Source organism: Struthio camelus, chromosome 1 (genome assembly GCF_040807025.1).
Source record: "Struthio camelus isolate bStrCam1 chromosome 1, bStrCam1.hap1, whole genome shotgun sequence".
In the NCBI taxonomy this organism is placed as follows: domain Eukaryota; kingdom Metazoa; phylum Chordata; class Aves; order Struthioniformes; family Struthionidae; genus Struthio; species Struthio camelus.
In genome coordinates this window covers 9,688,565-9,704,873 of record NC_090942.1, presented here as the reverse complement: position 1 = coordinate 9,704,873, position 16,309 = coordinate 9,688,565, and the positions used below count along the sequence as shown (strand labels likewise).

The following is a 16,309-nucleotide window of genomic DNA, read 5'->3' as shown; positions in this document are numbered from 1 at the left end:
GATGTTGTCAGTGTTTTGTAAATTAGTAACACTTTAAACGACCTGCTGGTTAATCGATAGCAAGATCACTCAGGGGCAAACAACATGGTTTTATAAACATCTAAGTCCCGTCCAAACTATTTCTTATCCTAGAACTGGATGAAGAAGACCAAAGGCTGAAGAACAACAAAGCCAGCATTATAAATAAATACAGATTTTAAAAAGGAAAAGGCAAAGACTCTCTAAACCCTAGACTTTCAAAGTTTAGCTCACTCTACTAGTGTGCTTTCACCCAGTAAGAAACAATGATTTAGTCCTCTTGACACATGTGTTTGTTGGGTACTCTGTTGTGGGGCAGCCACTTCTAGTAATAATGTGTTTTTCTCCTGTTCATTTTTGCGTGTGATGTATGTCATCATTAGATGTCATACTCATACAAACCTCCTCCCTTGTTTTTCTAGACTGGAAATTCTTGGTACTGGGTGTAACGGAGCTGTCTATTGAGAGAGGATCCTCTGACGCTGACCACAGCATAGCGGGAAGTTTATGTCAGTGATAGCTCCCTTGGGCTACTGTCTCAATTGAAATTCAAGGTATTGTTTATCAGCCGAGCATCACTTGAGCATATCATTTCCGGGTAAACTTCTTCCTCTTCTCTGCCCATGACATCTTTGATGATGAAAGAGCCGGCTGCATTGCAAGCCTATCTATCTGGTGCATCGTATATACAAAGAAATGCCTTAAAAATTTTGCAGTCTCGATTAAATCCCGATTGCCGGCCAGCAAATTCCTATGGATGGAGCGAGGCTGCGTGACATGGGTAACTCAGATGCAGAATGAGCTCTCACTCCATCCATAGGAATTTGATCTTAATAAGGAGAAAATAAATGTCCACATAAATATACTACAGCACTTGGTTTCACTGTCTAGCGCAGTGCAGTCCATTAGCCCTTTTAAGTGTGACACTTGCCTTGCCAAAACATATAGACCTAGTTCTCCATGTAACTGAACAGAGGTGACTGAGGCACTGCTTTCCACTTCCTATTTCTATTCTAATTGGAAGGAAAAGTCTCTGAGGTGAGCATCCCAAAAGGACAATAATCATCTATCATTCAATACTTGTAGTATTTCTCAGCAAAGAATCAGCTAGGACAGCCACAAAGGGAAGGGAAAAAGTTGTTTCATGACTGAAACGCCCAACTGGGAACAAGCACTGCACAGTGCCTTGTACAAATATTTCTCTGACTGCATCACAAGAAAATCATCTGTAAAATGTTCCAAACTGGAATGACAGCGTCGCTCACTGATTTTTTTTTTTTTTTTTAACTGACGAAAATGACAACGTAAGCTGCAAAGTGGTGAACAATCAGGTTCGCAATAGTTTTGTCCAGTTATTTACTATGTACTGAAAAGAGATTGGAAATAAGACTCTGACTATGGCCACTGACAGGATTAAAACTGAAATTTGACCTAATAAAATCTGTCAAGTAAACATTAACAGAGAACTGATTAAATTACAGCCAAATTAATCATTGTATTCGCTCAACAAAAACAATCCTACCTTAGGGCTTGAAATTACCCTTCCTAGCTAGATATGTTAAATGTTATCAAGGATATTACCCTGAAAAAATGTACCATGAAAATATGACTTGTCCATTGGGGTTCAAGAGAATATATTCTGCGTAGACAAACCTGTTGGTTTGAATCACTGTATCTATGTAGACAGCCCAAAATGGAAACAGTGTTTTCAGAGTGCAAACAAAGTTTTCAAAGAAACAAAGTTAGTTACAGGGATGATCTTTCACTAGTGCATGTCCAGATGATAGTGTGTTTGCTGTTTTACTAAAGATTAAATCCTTTTTTCTTTTCTCTCACAGGCTTCAGTCCGGCCATTAAATGAGTATTCAGCAAACTCCCTAATGAGTTAATGTTTCATTCCTGAGTGGCAGAGGCTGAAATAGCCACTGTTTTTTTACATTTATGAAAGTATCTCAGTAGACTTGGCTCACAGCAGCTCTATCCTTACTTACACGACCTACAGCAGCAGAGCCGTAGCAAAAAGGCTTCTAATGAAAAATTGTCATTCTGTTCTGATAATAGGTATTTACCTATTTTATAGCATATTTCAACTTCTTAGCCTCAAGTCATACCCTCGATGACTGTGCTTTCATTCCTCGACTCCAGCATGGTGTAAGCATACAGCTATGTGGAACCTGTTTGGCCAACACTCAGAACTGCTGTCATGGCCAGCCACAGAAATTTCTCTAAATTATGGGTTAGGCCTAATCTAGGGGAAGGGAACTCCTAAACCTCTTTCTAAACATCTACATCTAATTACATCTTTGAAGGACCCTAACTTTAAAGCCTACAGATGTAAAATTTTGTTATTTTTCTATATAGTCAAGAATAAAATGTCATGTCATCTTCCTCTAGACGAGAACAGGACTTATCACTTATTGGCAAATACTCATGACAATGTTCACAGATGCTGTCCTCCACTAAATTGTTGAGGTAAAGAAATCTCCATATAACAGTAATGCAACAATTTACTTAGCTTCTAAAGTACTCTGAGCTTAATATACACAGTTGACCCCAGATGTGTGTGTGTGTGTGAAGGCAAAGGGAGTAATTTCATCGTACGAACAACTTCTACTATTTATCGAAAGAAGCAAGTTATATTTTATTTAGTTGCATCTCACAATAGACAATGAACATTGGTTGTGCATGGCATTTGGCTCCTATTGCTATACAATGAATTTAACTGGGTGGTGAGGAAAATATCATGTCAGCAGAAAACAGTAGTGCCTTTCCAAAAGGATGTGGATTACTGGGAGCACAAAAAACTTAATTTCTTGTGGGCACAATATTATTTCAAAATCTTGCTTCTCTTTTTAACTAGGCCTCAAAGCTCCTCTTACTCTGTCACATACTTTGAGATAAAGCACTTCTGTTCCTCTTTCAGAATTAAATTATCTCCCAGGAGGGGCTTAGTCTAGGAGGGTGACACAAGAGAAAGAACATTCTCAAAGTTTGCTCCAAAATGCAGGAACTCTCTGCTACAGGGCTTAAGGCATATCAAGACACTTTCCACTTCAAGCTTCCGACGCTTCCTTGGCCTTGTTCAGGAATCAGTAAAATACGAAACATTCCCAAAATCTCTATTTGCAAAAACTTATTGAGAGATGTCAAATTTGCCAGCATTTTCCAACCCAGAAAAATGCAAAGTAATTAGAATAGCTCCATCGTGCACTGTGCTGCTCAAACCAGTATTTCAGTCAGTGGTAACTAAACTACAATTATTTCTGTTGTGGTGCTGCCAAGACTTCTCATCAGGAATGGACTGATCATCTTATCTTCAGATATGCTTTGCAGCGGCTGTTCCACCCACAAATAAAAATTATATAACTCATATCAAATCACACCACCCTGCAGGGACCTGATTCTGTTTCATATCAGTTCACTTGAAAGGAGGCACTCCCTCGAGACCAGAATTGAGACAGCTGCAGTTTAATTAGTCCATCTACTTCGGAGTCTGGCATATAATCGGTCTATGGGGCTGGCTGTGTATTCTGAATCTGGAAAAAAATGTAATACTGTGCAACAAAATAGGTGCTAACCACCGAAAATACACCCCGTTTAAGCTTGGACTAAACAATTCTCACTTATGTTTATGATAGTATATTTTAGTTGTGTTTTAACTCCAAACAAATTTGACTAGTGAAACAGCTGCACAAATAACTTGTAAAGTGTTATGATTGCAGAGATGATTAAAAGCTGCTTTGTGACTTCATGTTATTGGTGAAAAAGGCAAAGACCCAGTTCACAAACTTCACAGAGCCAAATCAAATAATTAGCTTTAGACAGCAGAAATGAAAATGTACCCTAGTGAAACATTTATTTTTTCTGAAGAAGACCTAAGGCCGTGGATTTGCACAGGTTCCCTTTTCCTAAGTAGTTTATCTTTCTTGCACAACTGCCAAAGAAAGCAAACCTCACTGCTGTTTCCAAGGCTAAATTAAGTCACTGACTTTTTTTTTTTTTTAATGATACCGTGAATGTTAAAAGGTTGTGTAATACAAATTTAATTCGGTGCAAAAGATTTGCAAGTGTATGAGCTTTGGTATGCTATCGATAATTGTTGACATCTTTCCAGGTATACCTGTTCATTAGGAATGCCCGGTACTTTAATGGACTTAAACGGTAGCCAAATCTCCTCTCCAAATGAAAGGGAGACCACGCAAATAATCAATCACTTCTACTTCCTCCTTTTCAAGTGTCAGGACTGAACTTGCCTTTTTTACCTTCACCTCTCCTAGATCCTTAACCTGGCTGCAAGTGTCAGGTGTGAAAAGTAATTAATCTGAGTTTTGTAACTGAAATTCACTTTCTTCCTCCTCCACCAGATTTCAAATGCCCTTCAAAGCATCCCAAAAGTACAGGAACCTTATTCTATAAGAGCATAAACATCTCTTATTTCTAGTGGAGTAAAGTTTTAGGCCATTGTTGAAGATGGAGTCCCATTTTCTTCTTGACTGCTCTTGACCTAACAGAACAGGATTTTCTAACTTGACTATAGAACAAGCTCTAGTTCTATTTTTTAAATATTTATCCCAGTGACTGTGTTAAGCAGGTAAGGAAAAACTTTGGCCCTCATCTCAGGAGGATGGCCACTCGACTGACCGATTTCTAAAGTCATTCTGAAGATCAGTGTTACTAAGTACTACCGTAATGGCAAACAGGCCATGAATTCATTAGCCCTGGAAAAACACAGCTTTAGATTAGCTGGGCTGCTCCCGCTCTTTCTAGTTATAATGTCAAATTTCAGACATCTTGCAGCAAGTTAAAATCAAGAGTCCTCGTAACCTGCCTGGACATAAATCCTTTCCTTCATGCCTTGCTTACCGTTTCACAGCCTCCTGTCCCTCCCATCTCCCAATAAATCAAATATATAGATAGCAATAGAGAGCTGATCAAATCCGCTTTGATTGACTTACTCAAATGGGATGAGTTAAATTCATCAATTGTAAATCAGTTTTACTGCTATACCTAGCCTACCATCTCGTCTCACAAACTTTCCAGCTACTTGTAAGTGCATAAACACATGATCTCCAATTCAAATGGCACGAACCCTATGAAGGACACGGCCACAGGGAATTAAGTGTGAAGATCGGCCTGCACTGAGGAATAGGCAGTGCAAAGAATATGTACTGACAGTAGGTTGGACCTAGTAAAGTTTAGCAACAAAATCATTGCAGGGAATCTGGGATTTACATTAACTTCCATGAATGAACACACTCCACGATACAGCAGGGGACTTACTCTTTCTCACTTGGAGAAGATGTGTGTTGCACTTTGCAAGTATGTGCAGGTGTTAAAAATGTAACAAGACTATATTTAGCAGTTTCAGGCACACAGCTCTTCCTTGGTCAAACTCTGGTATGTAAAGTTATATGCAGTATTATCCGTCGTTTCAAAACAGATGACAGTCATTATATTACATTTGCCTTCAAAATAGCATCAGCCTTTCATTTCAGACCTTATTTTCTTCAGAGTGACCCAAAAATGGCTAGAGTATTTTCAAGCACCTGTAACTGCAATTTTCAAGTAACCTCATTTTCAGAGAAACTTCTGAGAGCACTATATTTTTCTGAGGATTCACAGAGGATTTGGGGGCAGACAAAGCAGTTCTCTGCAGCATTTTATGGCCCATATTCCTTTGGGCTGAAAAAACAACAGCAGGTTGTGCAATTTCTTCCACCTATGCTATGTGGTAGCAGCTGCATAGAACATGACACATTTTTAAAACCTTACTCAGCTTTTACTCTGCAGATAAAATGCCATGCTTAGGAGGTAAAACACTTGAAACAAGTGGGAGTTCTGTCACGGATTGCAGCGGGTCCATGATTCGAACCAGCGAGGGATTTTTCTCAAGGCAATCCAAGGTGTAGGTAGCTTGGCTACAGAAATCTGGATTTGGCTCAGTCATTTCCTTGGCAGCACGGATCTTTTTAGGAGTTTGACTAACTGTAGTCAAACCTGCTTTCTCAGACTGTGCGTCTGACACCAGGGTTTGCTTCACCGGGCTGCCCCTCTCGTATACGAAAGATAGTTTTTAAAAAGGTCACTTTTCCCAATAATACTTTCACTTCAGCATTTTCTGAGGAGGTTTGAATGCATTTGCCAGCTTCCTAGCGAGACTATTGCTCCTAACAACTAGACAAGGTAAAAGATGAGAGACCTTGAGCTGCAGAGGCATGAACAACTCTGTTGTAATAAAAGTGTCAGATGACATAGACCTGCAAAGCACATTAATATCGGTTCTGACAGCTTAGGGAGAGGTGCACAGTAGCGCAAGCTACTCCTGAGGGAGGTAAGTTGACAGTGCAAAGGAGAGTTAATATCAGTGAGATTTACTTGCTTAGTTACCTCGTTAGCACTTTCAGTGCCTTCCGTTTTTATGAAGAACAGCTCACAGACAGAAAACTCCAGCTGTGTTCCCTGCCACGGCTATCGTGGAAAACTATCTGTAATTTTTATTTGAGCATAATTATATGCTATATACCCATTGTATCCAGAGCCTGTGAGCAACACACATCTTCATGCAAGTACTGAATAGCTGTACGTCCCACCCTTCCCCGTCCTCCTCATTCAAACGCACAAAGCCCAGCTCTCATCTAGACTCAGAGCCAGATTCTCAGTTTAACCACTGGGGCCTGTAATAATTTTATCAGCTGAGCATACAGCAAGGAGCTGTGGGGACTATTCCTCCCGCAGACTCCAAGCATTGGATCAGAGCCCTGACAAGCTGTATGGCTGGACTGCAATGCTCAATAAGATAGAGAGGTGAAGTCCTAACCACTAACAGCATGCGTCCTAGCCAAAGATCTGACGAGAGCTGGAGCTGGTGCAAGAAACAGGGCAGGTCCATGCATCTGGGAGCAGATGAGGAGGGAAAGAAGTGCATATGTGTGTTTGGGGAGAAGGGAAGAGGGCAGGACACTTCCTCCTTTCAGAAGCAGCACGCTCTCATATTGGCTCGGCTGTCATGAAACCACCGCCTGAGAGAGCCTGTCAGACCTCTGAAGTGCTGATGGTTCTTCTCCGCCCTTCCCACAATCCCCCGGAGGGCAGGCAAATTTCCTCATAACTGGCTTTGAAACTATCTTCTGGTTTTTCAATTCGACCAGGACAGGTCCTGATGAACAGAGAAGGGGAATGGATACAGTAAAGTAGGTGCGATCAGGTCTGTAAAAGCACAACCAACTCAGCTGCTCCTCAAGGAGCAAATGCAACATTTGGCACCAGCGAAGGAGCAGCAGCAGGAGGGAGCGACCGCGCAGGAAGGACAGGAACCTCCGCGAGCAGATTTACCTGTCAGAGGATTAGACACTTCCTCTGCTGGCAGCAAATCTGCTCTACAAGGTTCCTGCTTGCTCCCACCACGCGTAACGGTTTGTTCCTGTCCCCCCAGAGGGGTTCCTCATCTGACTGGGGCCAGATAGATTGTTTTCCATGCTCAGGGCCGTGCTCCGAAGGAGGGAGGAGAGCTTTTATAGTGACAGTGGGAGCCATAATAATATTTCAGCTGTTTCTTCCAGCTACCAGTTGAACTCTCAAGGCAAAACTAATAGCCTTACACTAAATTGCTGTAGAGCTGCAGTTCAGAGATGCAGTACTCCTTAGGTCAGTTAGCCATTATCTGGGCTAACTGTGCCGAATCGATGATCTCTGTGAGAACTATGATATTTAAATGTAGAGAATGACTATTTTTGAGAAACTTTGAATATTCAGGAAAAGATTTGTCTCCTTATATTGTTCTTCCAGTTTTCACTCCTAGATATGCAAACAAATATATTTTATCTGATTAAAAAGTAAGCAGGTATAACAAGGTAAATCAACTAGCTGTTATGAAGGCAGGTTTTCCCAATAATGATGCACTGGTCACAGCAAAGGATCACTTCTAGCAATGAAAATAAAAACAATTCATGCTATAATAGCTCAGACTATTCTAATATTTACTCATGGCAAAGTGAAATATAATTATCAGTTGTACTTTCTGATACTGACAGGAGTTAAGTTCCTATGAAACCATTGAAATCAGAGGTCACTGAATTTCTACATTAATTCTCTTATATGTTAGTTATTTGTACTGGAGCTGTGCCCAGCAGCCTCAGTCAGATCCAGTCCCATGTGCAGATGTGTAGGTTGACCCAGTCTCGGCCTTGTGGACTTCCTAGGCAACATTAAGACAAGAATGTACTGACTAGAAGATAAAGGGCAAGGGATATCAGCGATGTGTGACTGCATAGGCTAATGCGCCCTGCCGAATTACTGCTGGTCAATTATTTTTATTATTATAATATACACCCAAGCTATTATTTAATAGTGTAGGCTTTTAAAAAAAAAAAAAACCTCATTTAATATTTATTATTTACTTTTGTTTATGCTTTCAGGCACACTCATGGTTTTCATATAGACAGCTATGGTGTCTATATAATAATAATAATAATAATAATAATAATAATAATAATAATAATAATAATAATATATTTAGCCAGAAACATTTTTGGAGGGATCCAGGTTGTATGGATGATGCAAAGGGAGGTGCAAAGTGTTCCCGAAGCTGCCAGCTAAGCTGAGCATAAAACTTTGATGTCTTTGAGAGCAGTGCAGTATAGTAACTTCTCAGCCAACAAAATCCTGTGGAACAACACAACACACACCTCTTGTCTGAGGAACGTGTCTATATTCAGAACAGCAGAGATGGAGAGGAAGGAAAGGGAAATAGGATGTGACTCGAGGAGCAGCGCTGCAAACACAGGTGTCAACAGCTAGACGCTCACTGACGTCAAGAGGAGCACGCCCTCAAATCAATGCATAGAAAGACAGCAAGGCTGGGATTTTCAAAATTACTTAGCATTGATTTTGTTCTACAACTGCTTTTAGTAAAGGCACAAGTAGATAAATATTTCTGAAATATCCCCTTTGAAGCCGATGCCATTGATCATGTATCTTCCCCATATCCTTTTTTTAGGGGAGCAATTCTTTGGTGTTGCCTTGTCCTCCTTTTACAAGGGACCAGTTCTTTCCCCCAAAGTCTTATTCTTTTGTTTTTCCCTCATCTTCTGGGATTTAATCAAGTGAACATTTAGCAGAATAGTACGGTACTTTGCAAACACAATTCTTTTTTTTTTTTTTTATCCAATTGAGGCCCCTTTTGTGATTATGAAAAAAGAAAACTGTTGTGAGCTACAGGCTGTTTACACTGTTAAGAGGTTGATACGAGTCAGTTCTCTAAGGTTATTCTTAGTTCAACTGCTATGTAAACTGTTGATGTCACTGACTGGAGGCTGCTCTCCAGGACATTATATATATGATAATTATATGACAGAAAATGCAACATATAGTTGCATCTGACCTCCAAGTTCACTAGCTTAGAAAAAGAAAAAAAGGTCTTTGTAAGAAACTCGCTGGTTTTGCAGTTACTAAAATGGCATAAAACCTCTCAAATTTATACGTAGTCTACAGTATAGAGTATTCAAGAACTTTTCTAGGCAGGGGCAGGAGTGCTTATCCGTCTTCATCTAGTTTTAAGTCTCAGTTTACGCTTTCAGGCATAGAAAACATTTTTGAAACAACAGTTAGGGCAAAATCTACTTCATGACTAGACAACAACCTGAACATAGACCTTCTTAACTTTCACATATAGATTTCAAATTATTTAGCAAAGGAATCTGAGGCACAGGTTTTTGTTTGTTTTGTTTTCTTTTTCCTGAGAAATCAAAAATCACCAAAAATGAGTAAAACAACAAATAAAATAAGTGACTGCACAAAAAAGCACGCCCCTACTCTGTAGTTTTTCCTTACTCTCCATGGACATTCAGAATTATAGCTACTGATATTACCACAGAGGTATGTTTTTTACTGATTTTTCTTCCTCTTCCTGTACAGTCAGCACAACTGCAGAAATGCAAGCTGATGTCTAGGCTTTTTGTACATCGCTGGTTTACTCTGTTCCAACCATTCATACTTGTGCAACCCACCCCTTCATGGGACTGGAATTTCCACAATATCACAGACAGTTTAAATGAAGCTCATGGAGCTACGCAATTGTGACTATATTTTACATATGTAATTAAATGATGCATGTCATGGACATAAGTCAGCTTTACTGAAACAGAAGAAACTGACTGCTCTGACGCAAGAGTTAAACATCTCTTCAATTATAAACTGAATATGTTTAAAGCAAAAATAATTTAGAAAACAGGATGCTTAGCATTGTAAAGTATTATGTTCAAAGGATCATTTTTAGAACATTAAGGAAATGCACTAACCCAGTAAAATTTTCAGACAGATTTCTGGCATCAAAATGTTATCCTCTGTTTTCTTTTTGACTGTGTCATAAGAATGGATCACTCTTAGAGGGAATAAAAACATGTATGCAAAATACTGCATGAAGTTAAACATTATTCTTAAATACGGCTAACTTCCATGTGGGCCTGATGATTTAACATTGTTATCCTTCAACAGAGGAGAAAGAACTGTATGTCTGTACTTCACTTACATAAAATGAAAAAAGTGAAAAGGAGTAGAAGTTTGATCCTGCTGCAAACTACTTTGGTGGCAAATCTCTTGCCATGAGTTTAGAAGGGATGGGACTGCACCTTAATTCATTTAATGTGAAGAAGAAAAAGTTATTGTGAAGAAGGAGAAGTCCCCAGTGCAGGAAGCAAGTGTGCTCTTAAGTAATAGAAATGGATCCTTAGAGTGTGCAGACTACTTCTAAGGCATCCATGAAAAGTAACCAAATAAAGCAAGCCAGTAGGCTTAAATTTGCTGTGAGGCATCTGCATCTACACTGGAAAGTTTTTAGGAACACCAAGAATGGAAAGAGGCTGAAAAATGTTTTTTGCCTAGGAAGAGATTAACCTTCTCGTCTGCTTGGTCTCTGCGAATCTCCCAAGAAACACATACACACACAAATCCATATAAAAGTACTTGTCAATAAGTTGGCAAAGTCTATTATGCAAAAGATAGATGGAAATAAGACTTTCTATACAATATGAATTCTACAATTTTATACCTATAATGTAGTAATAGTATATAGAATTGACACTGTCAGTAATGGAATTGACACTGTCCTCTGGATGACAGTAGTAAGTGAGGTGGGTGTACAAAAACCCTTCTGCACTTGTTGTCAAGGTTGAATTGAGGACACTAAATGAGGTAGTAGACAGCAAAAACAAAAGGGTGTACTGCTTAGGGAAGCTGAATGTCGCTTCTGTGCCTTCCATGATTTGCATGACAGTCAGAGGGTATCACCAGCCACATCAGAACAAATGATAAACACACATTGTTGCTCAGAGACCGAGTGTCGCATAACACAAACTCTATACAAATATGGACTTTTACTTTAAAATCAGACCCTAGGTTTCTAAATATGGTAATCTTCTATTAGCCAACAGTTTATTTACCTTTTCCTAATTTTATAGCTATAACATAATAAAGATACCTCACAATCTTGCAAAAGTATCTAAAGGGTAGATTGATTAAGGGTTTTGTAGTGAGAGCACACAAGGAGCATCAAGAGAGCAATGCTAATTTCTGTAATAGGAATGACATGCGCCACGAGCTAAAAGCTAAAGACTGAGTGAAAAAGATAAAAAGAGATTTTGAATTTTTCAGTTAATGAATCAGGTAAATGTGGGACTATAGGTATGTAACAAAAAACTACAGCATAGTGGAGTACACATATTCTCGAATCTGCAATTCTTACGCAGATATATAAATTGAGTGTGTGCGTGTTTGTAGGTTTACATGTGTACAATCTTTAAAACGTGTATTTTTAGAACTGGGGCAAAGAATAAAGGAAATCCCTCTCCCTCATCTGGCATCATGTTGATACCCACATGATTCACTGGAATATCTGGAATCTTAATGTTTCTGGCATAGACTTCTGCTACTTAAGCTATCTCGCAGAAGATGAAAACGTGTAACTGCCACGCAGACAAGCTCTGTAGTTTTAATTGCTGTCTGAAAGCAGAGGGCTGGTGAGGCACTAAGGTTTATTGAATCTCTAAAGGGAGAGTGCTCTTGTGGTTATAGACACTTTCAAGTACTTCACCCTGCTCCTTCCCCCTCTTCCTCTACCCACTGCTGACTTCTCTTTCAATTTTCTCCTTCTCCATGTTCCTTTTTTACCCTTCCCCCTTTTTCTTCCTCTCTTCCTGTCCTCTATACTTCTTCATCCTCAGCATTCGTCACCCGATGTGCTCTTTCTTCTCTTTACTGCCAGGGCATGGGAAGAAACAGGTTTCTCGCTTTCCACTGAGGTGCCCTGTGCTGCAGCTAAGAGATGAAGCAACTGAGGGGAAAGTCCTGCTTGGTTCCAGCAGTCCTGCCCTAGCAAATGCTCCGCATTTCTGGGAAGAGGGAGCTATCCCACCCTATAAACCCATCACAGTTGGAAGGGGATGAAGCCATTTCCCTTGAAAGACACCTTGCACAGCCAGATGAACAGGCATGTGTGATCAGGTTTTCAGAGCCTCCTGACGTGGCCAAGTTTAGCCAGTTTTCCACAGAGGTGGAAAAAGGCCCTGCCTCCTCATGATATTTCAGGTCTTAACTCCAAAGAATGGAGATGCCAGGACTTGTCAATCACATGACTCTAAGGAGTTTATGAGTCCTGGCAAGACTGTTCATTTCTCTGACATCTTATTCTCAGAAAGCTTGGGGTTGTTTCAGCTGAGATGCTTGAAAAAAGTGTAAGAGTAATTCTGCCATCTATATTAATAGTCAGGACATCTGACATAATTATAAACAACAAAACTATGATTATTTATGACAGGCACTACCTGCACCATTTACAGTGCAAACTCTGTCAAGGAAGAACTTAGAATTATCCTTTAAAAACGGAGTCACGTGGATGCAGAATGGTCATTTGACCAACATTACAAACCACTGAATATCATCCACTGTTTAATCATACCTAAACTTGGTTGTTTTTGAAGTAGAATGCTGCAATATTGACCATTTCAAATCATAGACTATAAAGAAATACTGTGTTTCTGGAAATTAAACTCAGTATCTTCAAAAAAGAAAAAAAAAAAGAATCAATCCATTTTAACTCTCTTCCTGAGTAAAAAAAAGTGGAGGTTTGCTTCAGAATTCATATCAGCTCTGTGTTTTTAATTTATTTCTTCTCTCCTTCTCTTTTATCCATACATTATTCAGAGATTTGGTAACAAGTGAATATAGCAGACAAGGTTATCTAGAACACCTCTTCCCTCATTTCTATTTTAATACATCTGCAAATGTGAAAACAATGCAGTTACTTTTTTCTTGTTCCCTACAGGAAAAGAAAAGTACCCCCTCCAAAAAAAACAGAAAGAGGAAGCACAATAACATCTGATAATTCTCCCTCTCTTTTGGCTTTTTAGTCACATCACAGCTCTCCAAATTAAGATTTATGTAACAGTTTGTATCTATTGTTGTTTTTTTTTTTTTTTTCCTCCTACAGGGATATAGGTGGAAAAGTTTGGATAGGAAACTAGAACCCTCAAGCCAAACTAAAAGGTTTATAAAGTTCCTAATAAAAGTTTGGGTTACGGCCTGTATATCAATCATCCACTCATTGTCTTTTTAAATGAGCTCAGGCATTTTCCCAACCACTCCCAGCAGGTCTCTGCCACCATTTTAAACTAAGATTTCAGTTTTTTTTTTTTTTTTCCCCCTGTGTTGACCTCAATAATTTTTCTTCTCTTCTACCTGCCAAATGTATCCATCAGGATTTTGCCAAAGGCTATCTGCCTTTAAAGTACAGAGGAATTCACTGATCATGAACGTCAAATCCACAATAAATGCTATCACCATAGGGTATATACTGCTATCGGGAATTATCTCAAAAGATCTAGCTGTGAAAAGTCTGGCTATATATTAGGGGGATTTTACTGCTAACGTTCATAACTCAAGTTAGGTCTTTCAGTTTCCGTATTCATTGGCTTAAGTGAGTGTAACTGTTTCCTGAAATTATAAAAATGTTGTCAAGATCTCTTGATCTCACTTCCTCTCTCTCATACCCAGACACATTGAAACGCATGTTCACACCGCGCGCAGTGGTATACAAAACCAGTAAAACAGAAACTTGCAAATAAATAGTATTTCATTGTGCTTACTCAATACATTCCTGTGTGTGTTACAGCTCACGATAAACATACCATAATCACTGGTGAAGGCTTTACAGCCTCCTGTCTCGTCAGACCATCTTGAGCTTAATTCTACCATGCAGAGGAAGAGCTATGCATGAAAAACTGACAGCAGAATTAGCTCCCATAAGGGCAGCGTGCTGACATAGTTGAAAAATAACTAACTGGAGAGCATTTACTTTAGCTAAAGAAGACAATATCAAAGTAATATATCTTCGTGTCTTGTAAAAACTGTGCAAGTGTACTGTACATTCAAAGCCACAAGAAATCCACACTTTCTGTAAGAAGAATTAAGAATATATATGCATTTAAACCCCTCAGCCTGTGATATTCTCAATGAGACTTCAAATGACTTAAGGTTAAGGAACTCCTCAAAAAAATAAGGGTTTGCCCCTTATTGATCCAATGAGGTAAGAAGAAAGAAAACAGCATTTCGAGAATTTCACATACCAAATTTACTGTTAGAGAAAAAAAAGATTACAAAAAATAGGTGCCTAAACAGTGGTATCCTTTGAAGTGCTTGGATGTTTTATCTTGACTGCTGCTTTAGAAGGACATGGATATCCTCCAGGTCCCGCGTCATCACAACCAGCCACATGGGAGTGTCCCCCGTGTACCTTACGGCGTTTCAAGGAGCACTAGAAGCCTATGTTTAGGCAAGTGAATCCCCCCTAATTTATGTATAGCATATCTGTTTCCTTTGGGAGCAAACTAAAAAAAAAAAAAGAAAGAAACAAAAGAAACAAAAGAAAAAAAAAGAAAAAAAGGTATATTTCAGAAATATGTAACCCTCCCCCCCAAAAAAGAGAATTTAATATTGTCCCAGGGCAGGATTCGTCTTTAAGGCTTTTATTGTATGTTTCTGGGAACTGTAGTGACAACCATGTTTCATTTTCCTGTTTAATAACAGAAATGAACTGCTGGCAACATCACATCAAAACAAAAGTGGCAGAATCAGAAAAACTGCTGAAAAGTTTACCTTTATAGGAAAGCTTAAGTCTTGGGATATTTTGTTTTGACGTTCCAGCGACTGGAAGGAACAGCATTGCTAAAGATAACAAGCTGCAGGCATGTGGTACTTGGGAAGCTCTCATTCTGCTCTCTTCTTCTGTATCTTTTTTTGAACTACGGTGAAAAATCTCCTCGCTTTTCAAACAATGCAAATTTAATCTGAAAGCAAAAATAAAACATCTGTAGATCTTTTGCATCATCATATAAATAATGTTTCTGAAAACAAGCCAGATATATCTTTAAAGAGTAGCTTAAACAGTTAACACATTTGCTATAAAAGACTTTTTCTCTAGTAGAAACCAAAACATTGTAAATATGTTTCTTTAGTACTAAATTTATACATTTTGAGGTTGAAAAAATATCTAATTTTTTTCAAATAATAACGTCTAGTGTAGCTAACTTTTAATCAAAAATTAAATTAGTACAATATCCATAAAAAGCATTTACCATTCATCTCATTAATTCATACTAAGCTGGATAGTTTAATGTTTTATAACTCTCTTTTTATCTGAATACAGCAGCTATTGTATGTTTATGCTATGACTAGAATAGACTGTAATATCTCAGATACCATGGGCATACAAAGTTAAGTTATAGTGAGTACGTATCCATCACAAATGCTCATACATGAACTTAAAAAATCAGATATGACAAGGAATTGTGTTTAGTTCTAACAGAAAAAAATCAATGCACAGCTGACAGATTTAAAAGTACTTTTCAATATGATATTTTCAGTAGAATAGCTATGAGGCATAGCTGCCTCAGTTCACGCACCATAATGTCCTGTAAACTTTAATGAGTGGTTCATGCCGAGGTCAATAGGCTGATATGGGATTATGTTAACACAACGTGCAACTAAGCCAGCTTTGCAACACTTTTCACTTAATAACAGTCATTCATATTCCATAAATCTTAAACTGTTTTACAAAAGAAAGAAATTATCACTGTCCTTATTTCCCCTATGCAAAAATGGATTCATAAAACTGCAGTGAACCTACTTCCTCAAGGTCACACAGCCACCCTGGTAGCTGAACAGAAAACAGCAACAGTTCTCCTGATGTTCTGCTTTGCACCCAGTTGCAAGGGGACAATAACTCAAGTTGTGTCCCCTTTTT

At 38.8% G+C, this 16,309-nt stretch overlaps 1 protein-coding gene across 7 annotated transcripts in view; it reads right to left on the bottom strand.

The window, feature by feature from the left end:
* SEMA3D (semaphorin 3D) overlaps positions 1-16,309 on the bottom strand; it is a 144,240-nt gene that overhangs the window by 81,434 nt on the left and 46,497 nt on the right. For all 7 annotated transcript variants that reach the window (XM_009680516.2, XM_068920165.1, XM_068919999.1 and 4 more), the window contains one exon: positions 15,163-15,353. In XM_009680516.2, coding sequence (XP_009678811.2) covers positions 15,163-15,277 — 115 coding nt within the window. In that variant the 5' untranslated portion in view covers positions 15,278-15,353. The remainder of the gene's footprint in view (positions 1-15,162; positions 15,354-16,309) is intronic.